The sequence below is a fragment of the Carcharhinus amblyrhynchos genome, chromosome 11, assembly GCF_965287045.1.
Source record: "Carcharhinus amblyrhynchos chromosome 11, sCarAmb.v2.hapA, whole genome shotgun sequence".
In the NCBI taxonomy this organism is placed as follows: Eukaryota; Metazoa; Chordata; class Chondrichthyes; order Carcharhiniformes; family Carcharhinidae; genus Carcharhinus; species Carcharhinus amblyrhynchos.
Window position 1 is genome coordinate 94,180,879 of NC_137334.1, and position 8,049 is coordinate 94,188,927.

Below are 8,049 nucleotides of genomic sequence, written 5' to 3' on the forward strand. Positions count from 1 at the left end.
CCTTGCCTATCAGAAACCTATCTACCCGCACTCTGGGGTATTCTATATAAACCAGACAAGGGCTCTGATTCGATTCCAGCCTGGAGCTCACTCACATATTTCAATAGTTTACAATATAACTGACATGTTAGAACTGTCAGGAAATATAAACCAGATTGAGACTCTCTAGAACAGAAAGGCGAGAGGTGAACTGACCACATCTCACACACTGCCTGCAGTAAATGGTGACATTTGAATTCAATAAGTATCTGAAATTAAAAGTGTAATTATGACCATGAAACCATTGTTGATTGTAGTAAAAACCCATCTGGTTCACTACTGTCCTTTAGGGAAGGAAATCAGTCTGTAATCTGGCCCACATGTGACTCCAGAGACACAGCAATGTGGGTGACTCTCAACAGAAACTGGGGATGGGCAATAAATGTTGGCGACACCCACTTCCCATGAGCAACTTCAGAGAAATGTGACCTTTGCTGAATCTTCCCACTAGTGAATAAATAATCAAAGGCTTCAGGGGCTTCAGTATAGAATGATAGATTTTTAAAATTCTTCCATTGGACGTGGGTGTCACTGGCTAGACCTGCATTCATCTTCCATCCCGAATTGCCCTGATGAAGATGGTGGTGAGCTGCCTTCTTGAATCATTGCAGCTTTGTGTTGTAGGCAAATCCACAGTGCTGTCAGGGAAGGAGTTCCAGGATTTTGATCCAGCGACCGTGAAGGAACAGTGATATATTTCCAAGTCAGCATGGTGGGTGACTAGGAGGGGAACTTGCAGGGGGGTGGTGGTCCCAGGGATTTAATATACACAGAGTGACTTATAGATTCAGAAAGACGTTTGAATTGCAATTTAAATGGGTGGCACGGTGGCACAGTGGTTAGCATTGGTACCTCACAGCACCAGGGTTCGAGTCTGGCTTCAGGTGACTGTGTGGAGTTTGCATGTTCTCCCCATGCCTGCGTGGGTTTCCTCCGGGTGCTCCAGTTTCTTCCCACAGTCCTAAGATGTGCGGGTTAAGTGGATTAGCCATGATAAATTGCCCCTCAGTGTCAGGAGAACTAGCAGGTTGAATACATGGTGCTATGGGGATAGGACCCGGGTGGGATTGTGGTCGGTGCAGACTCGATGGGAGGAATGGCCTCTTTTTGCCCTGTAGGATTCTATGATTCTAAAACTCAACAGATGTTAAATAAATGAATGTTTTGCAATTTTTTTTTTGGCTTGGGTTGAAAATGAGAGTTTCTACATTATAAAGTTTCACAATAGGACTTAATAGGATTGAGGGTTATAGATAAGGATTCTAGTTATAGGTAGCAATATGATTGGCATAACTAGTGGGCCAAAGGGCCTGTTTGTGCTGTAGTTGTTCTATATTCTAATAGTTTAAAAAAAACTTCAAAGATTCTTGTTGAGATTACTGGGCCCTGAGCGTTGGAGGAGGGTTAGATTCACACAGACCTTGAGGTTAGCTGATTGGTTAACTGCTTCTCCACATCAGCAGCGTGCATCTCAGTGTCCGAGCAAACGGCTTATTTCTGAGTGTCCTGCTTCTCTTCGAGCATCCAGTCACCATTCTTTTAATTGGTGATTTTAGTTGCAGTTTCAGGACGGTTTATTTGCAGCCAGTCCGCTGGGCTGTGAGAGGGAGAGATATTCTAATCCTGCACTCAGTCTGTAACTGAAACCATTTCCTATTCCTGGTCTTTAAAGATTAATGGATTTCACACTGGCTTCCTGCAACAAACGATCATAAAAGTTCAACGACTTCTCCGTAAAACAAACTTCCTTTCTGGAGGAAACAAATTCCCGTTACAGGAAACGTCAGGAGATTAAACCAAGAAATACTTTTCAATTCAGTGGACAAATTTAACTAGAAGTTTCTCTGCGAGTTCCGGGAAGTGTTGGAGAGAGGATTGCAGAAGTGAACTAACACTGAATACAAAGATTGGCCTCTAAGGGATTAGAGCTTTGAAACAACTGATCCGCGGAAGAAATTATTCCTGAGGAGAACTATCAGTACACTCAGATAATTAATGGTGAGTCCTATTCTTAGAAGAAATCAATTCTGCCCCATTGATAAATGATTAGACTGCTCCTGAACCTTTGGAACAATCACTAATCTGCTCTGAATCTGTGCTTTGGACACGAGGGAGTGCGTTATGAATGAGAGCCAGTTTAATTGCTCCAACCACTCCAGTCTTCATGCACAGAAGATGCTGATCGATTGGTTCTATGCCCCTCTCTCCAGCATCATCATAGTGGGAAACCTGGTGATTATCACGGGAATCATCGGCAACAGGAGGCTTCACAATCCCACCAACTATTACCTGCTGAGCTTGTTGCTGGCTGACCTGTGCACTGGGATCGTCCTGCCCTCCTTTCCCAAGATGAACTTCAAGACCGGCTTTGCCTTCCAAGTTTGTTTCTTCTTCCACCTCTTCCCAAACTTCATCTTCCTGTCTCTCCTCTCCAACTTGCTGATGGTTCACTATGACAGGTATGTTTGCATCATTCATCCCTTTCATTATGAGGTGGCCTGGATTCACAGGTATTTCCCCGTCGTTATCCTGAGTGCCTGGGTGCTGCCCTTGCTTTTCGCCTCCCTGCCTGTGACTGGTTGGAACGAATGGAAATCGGACTGTTGCTATTCCCAATCTGTGTTCTCTCCATCTTACATTTACCTGGAGATCTATGGCCTGCTCATCCCTTCCATTCTTGCCATCACTGCCATGACTAGCCGAGTCCTCCTTGTAGCGTGGAGACAAATGAAAGCAATTAAGAAGATTCAGAGGGCAGTCCAGAAGGATTCAACCTCATTGGAGCAACAATTGGATCTTAAATACGCCAAGAGCGTCATTGGATTCTTCTTCATCTTCCTGCTTTGCTGGGTTCCCTACATTGTCTTCATCCAGGTCAACTTCTTTGTGAAGAATATCGGGTCCACGACTCACATCATCCTGTCCTCTGTAGGGACCAGCAGTGCTGCTCTGATCCCCTTTGTTCTGATCATCAATAACAAAGAATACTTTGAGCCATGGAGAAAAGCTTTCCATCGAATTGGCCAATATTGTGCCAAAGACACTAACCTCAACTGAAATATTTGTTTGACTGTCTTAATAGTCCATATAAATAAAAGTAAGATGGATTGCGAGAATAAACTCGCTCAGAATATAAAAACAGATAGTCTAAGTGAGTGGTTAAAGGTCTGGCAGATGGTATTTTGTGTCGGTCTTCACGGTGAAAGACACAAATAAGATGTCAAAAATCGATGACAGGAAGGCTATGGCAGGTGAGGACCCAGAAACTATCACTACCATGAAAGAGGTAGTGTTGGGCAAGTTAATGGGGCTAAAGATAGACAAGTCCCCTGGCCCTGTTGGAATGTATCCCAGGGTAAATGTTGGTAAATATGAGGTCATCCATTTTGGTAGGAATAACAGTAAAATGGACTATTATTTAAATGGTAAAATATTGCAGCATGCTGCTGTGCAGAGGGACCTGGGTGTCCTTGTGCAGGAATCTCAAGGAGTTGGTTTGCAGGTGCAGCAGGTAATTAAGAAGGCTAGAGGGATGGAGTTCAAAAACAGCGAGGTTATGTTACAGCTGTATAAGGTGCTGGTGAGGCCACACCTGGTGTACTGTGTACAGATTGGTCTCCCTACTTGAGAAAGGATATACTGGCACTGGAGGGGGTGCAGAGGAGATTCACTAGGTTGATTCCGGAGTTGAGAGGGTTGTCTTATGAGAACAGACTGAGTAGACTGGAGCTATACTCATTGGAATTCAGAAGAATGAAGGAAGATCTTATAGAAGCATTTCAGGTTATGAAGAGAATGGATAAGATAGAAGCAGGCAAGTTTTTTCCACTGGTGGGTGAAACTAGAACTAGGGGGCATGACCTCAAAATAAGGGGGAGCAGATTTAGGACTGAGTTGAGGAGGAACTTCTTCAGACAAAGGGTTGTGAATCTGTGGAATTCCCTGCCCAGTTGAGGCTATCTCACCGAATGTTTTTAAGGCAAGGATAGATAAGTTTTTGAACAATAAAGGAATTAAGGGTTATGGTGAGCGGGCGGGTAAGTGGAGCTGAGTCCACGAAAAGATCAGCCATGATCTTATTGAATGGCGGAGCAGGCTTGAGGGGCCAGATGGCCGACTCCTGCTCCGAGTTCTTGTGATATTTGTTTTATAGCTTTGGTTATTCCAGCTGAGCTCCAGGTCTTCACGCCAGAGACAGGAACATCAATCCAGGCTGATCCTGCAGTGTGAGGGGGTCGGGGAGGGTGGGGGTGGGGGGGGGGGGCGGTGGTGTGGGTGTCGTCTTTTGGATGGGGCTCTGTCTGTCCGCTCGGCTTACCCTGGCCTGTCCTATCAGAAGGAGCGTAGCGGAACCCTCACACCTGTAATAGTAACAGAAGATGGTGGAGAAACGCAGCCAGCCCAACAACATCTGGAGAGAGAGACTGAGTTAATATTTCAGTTTGAGTTTAATGAAGGTGAAAAGTTGTTCAATCTGAAATGTTGGCCTGAATTTTACCGTCCCACCTGCCAGGGGAACCGGAGTGGGCGAGGGATGGACCATGGGAAGGTCTGTTGACCTCAGGTGGGATTTTACAGTTTCGGGATGAGCGAGACAGTAAAATCCTAGGTTAACTCTGTTTATCTCTCCCCGGATGTTTCCATTCCTGCTGAGCTTTCCCAGCTTTTCCTGTTTATATTTCAAATTTCCAATAGTGGCAGGAATTCGCTTTCTATTGGAGCTCTCCATAGTGTCATCACCCCACTTTACATCCCCTGACAACCTATCACATCGTTACCTGTGGATCTTTCTGTGCACAGATTGGCTGCCACACTTCCTACTTTATTCTTCAAAGCGGACTTTATTAGCCGTTATTGCGCTGGTGTACTGGGAGGAACTGAGAATATTGCCTGGCTGAAACACAGAGGAATCAAATAACTGAATCTACTTCAATCTATAGCAGCAGCCAAAGCAATATCCAGATATAAATTACTAATTAATTTAAATCCAACCAAGATTAAATTTATCTTTTATTTATTCATTCCTCTGGAGGTTAAGTTTTATTTAATACATTCTTTATTTGTGTCGAATTGGCTGGACTTGTAAAGTTAGTTTCTGTTCCTTAAGTCCCGGAGTTTTATTGTGAGTACAATTTCCAATCTTCTCAGTAAACTGAGGAGGAACTTCTTCACTCAAAGGGTGGTGAATCTCTGGAATTCTCTGCCCGTTGAAGTGGTGGAGGCTGCCTCGCTAAATATATTTAAGACGCGGGTTGATGGGTTTTTGATAGGCAAGGGGATTAAGGGTTATGGGGAGAGGGCGGGAATGTGGAACTGAGCCACGACAGATCAGCCATGATCTTATTGAATGGCGGGGCAGGCTCGAAGGGCTAGATGGCCTACTCCTGCTCCTATTTCTTATGTTCTTATGTAAACTGGAGCCGTGAATGTTTCAGTTCCTTTTGAACATTCTCATGGTGCAGCTTTGGACCTGCCGCCCTGAGAGAGTGAGTGAGCTGAGCGATGGAGAGACAAACAGAGAAAAGAGTGAGTCAGTTCCTGGAATTCATTCATCTGGCTTGAATCAATAAAAAACTCTTTGGATTTCTGTCTTGTCATCTGATTGAAATGTCACAGAACAAATGAAGACTTGAAATTGGCATCAAACTTGATGGCACGGTGGTTAACACTGCTGCCTCACAGTGCCAGGGACCCCAGTTCAATTCCCTGGAGACTACATGTTCTCACCGTGTCTGTGTGGGTTTCCTCCGGGAGCTCTGATTTCCTCCCACAGTCCAAAAGACTTGCGGGTTAGATGCATTGGCCGTGCTAAATCCTCCCTCGGTGTACCTGAACAGGCACCAGAGTGTGGTGATTGGGGGACTTTTATAGTAACTTTATTGCAGTGGTGGAGGCTACCTTGCTAAATATATTTAAGTCACGGGTAGATAGGTTTTTGACAGACAAGGGAATTAAGGGTCATGGGGAGAGGGCGGGAAAGTGGAACTGATCCACTTCAGATCAGCCATGATCTTATTGAATGGCGGGGCAGGCTCGAAGGGCTAGATGGCCTACTCCTGCTCCTATTTCTTATGTTAATGTAACAATTGTGACACTAATAAATAAAAACTTGAAAAAAACTTAATATAACAACATAAGAAATAGGAGCAGGAGTCGGCCATCTAGCCCTTCGAGCCTGCCCCGCCATTCAATAAGATCATGGCTGATCTGATAGTGGCTCAGTTCCACTTACCCTCCTGCTCCCCATAACCCTTAATCCCCTTATTGGTCAGACTTAAACTGCTTATCAAACGTGGTATTACATGAAAAATGCATGTCAGAAATTACACCACGTGAGAAGCACATGGCAAAAGTGGTATCCCGTGTGAATTACATGTAAAGAAATTGTATCCTGTATGATATGGTAATAATGTGAAAGGTGTAGAAGATCAGTAATGGAACAGGATCGAGAGGCTGAATGGTCCACACTAGTTCTTATTGTGTGTGGACAATCTGTTTAAAACTGGTCTTAGTGAGCGTGAGAGTCATGGATTGTCCAAAACATCAAGTCCTTTAGGGACTGGAATCAGCTGTCCTTAGCCAGTCTGGGGTAATAGGTGACTCCCATCTCACACAAACATCATTAACTCTTGGAATTTAACTTTGTTTTCTGAAGTCTCCAATAGTTTAAGGAAGTGACAGATCACCACTGCCATCCTAGGGCAACTAAGGATGGGCAATCTTTCCAGCAATGTTCACATTCTCAGAATGAAATATTCAAAGGGCTAATTTTGAGTGGAGATTCCTGACTCGAGGTCCCAGAGTGACTGAGATAAAACCCTTCTAATGTCACACTGAGCCTGGCTGCTTGGAAATCTAATCACTGACCAGATATTCACTCCGCTGGGTTGCTGGTTATGTAACTGTTTTGGTCAGTAGTTTGCTGGTTATATGATAGATTTTTGTCAGTGTGTTACAGGTTATGGTTAGTGCATTGCCGGTTAGGTAACCGGGTTGGTCAGTAGATTGCTGGTAATGCAATAGGTTTGGTTAGTGAGTTTCTGGTTATGGTCAGTGGGTTATTGGTTATGTAACTGATATAGTTAATGGGTTGCTGGATATGGCCAGTAGGTTGCTGGTTATGCTTAGTTAGTTGCAGGTTATGGTTACTGGGTTACTGGTTATGTTTAGTTATTTGTTGATTATGGTTAGTGACTTGTTGGTTATGGCTAGTTATGTGCTTGGTATGGTTAGTGGGTTGCTGGTTTTGGTTATGGGTAGTGGATTGCTGTTTATGATTAGTTGTTGGCTATGGTTAGTGTGTCACTGGTTATGGTTAGTTAGTTGCTGGTTATGGTTTGAGGGTTGCTGGTTATTGTTAGCAGTCTGCTTATGTAACAGGTCAGGGCCGAAGAAAATCGTTGATTGTGAAAATTTTAAGAAAAGTGAAGCGATGACATTGGATTGAATTTTATTGAAGGTTAATGGTGAACTAATGATGCAAACCATTCATTGTTCCGGGGACTTTGGCTCGAATCCCATCATGGCGGACGGTGGAATTTGAATTCAATAAGAAGTTTTTGGAAGTAAGAATCTACTGATTTCTGTGAAACCGTTGTCGATTGTTGTAAAAACCCATCTGGTTCACAAATGTCCTTTAGGGAAGGGAATCTGCTGTCCTTACCTGGTCTGGCCTACATGTGACTCCAGAGCCACTCTGAGCTGTCCTCGGGAAGGAAGGGGAGGCAGTAAGTGCTGACCATCCTGCGAGCTCATGCCGCATGAATTAATTTTTTTTAAAATTAGGCTGTAAGCTTTGAATTGCTAGAATTTGCTGTTGAATTTACAAACCTTGTTCCACGCACTCGACACCTGAGCATCAACCTGCTCGTTATTTTTAGGAAGTTCCTGGATTTGCACGTTAATCACCCATTAAATTCACTGCAAAGTGTTGGGGATGGTGACCAAGATCGTGTGTACCCGTTTAACAATCTGAGAATTGTTAACGCAGCACCAATCAGCTCCTCTGAC

The 8,049-nt window shown here is 44.0% G+C and overlaps 1 protein-coding gene across 1 annotated transcript; it reads left to right on the plus strand.

The window, feature by feature from the left end:
• The first annotated feature begins 1,962 nt into the window (after nt 1–1,962).
• LOC145349786 (G-protein coupled bile acid receptor 1-like) lies at nt 1,963–3,297 on the plus strand. Its single transcript, XM_080198331.1, has one exon. It carries the CDS (start codon nt 2,161–2,163, stop codon nt 3,094–3,096), a length of 936 nt encoding a protein of 311 aa, XP_080054457.1. The 5' UTR covers nt 1,963–2,160; the 3' UTR covers nt 3,097–3,297.
• Nucleotides 3,298–8,049: the final 4,752 nt, after the last annotated feature.

Excerpts from the sequence above, each read along its gene's own strand:
- LOC145349786 (XM_080198331.1), top strand. The coding sequence starts at position 2,161 with ATGAATGAGAGCCAGTTTAATTGCTCCAACCACTCCAGTCTTCATGCA.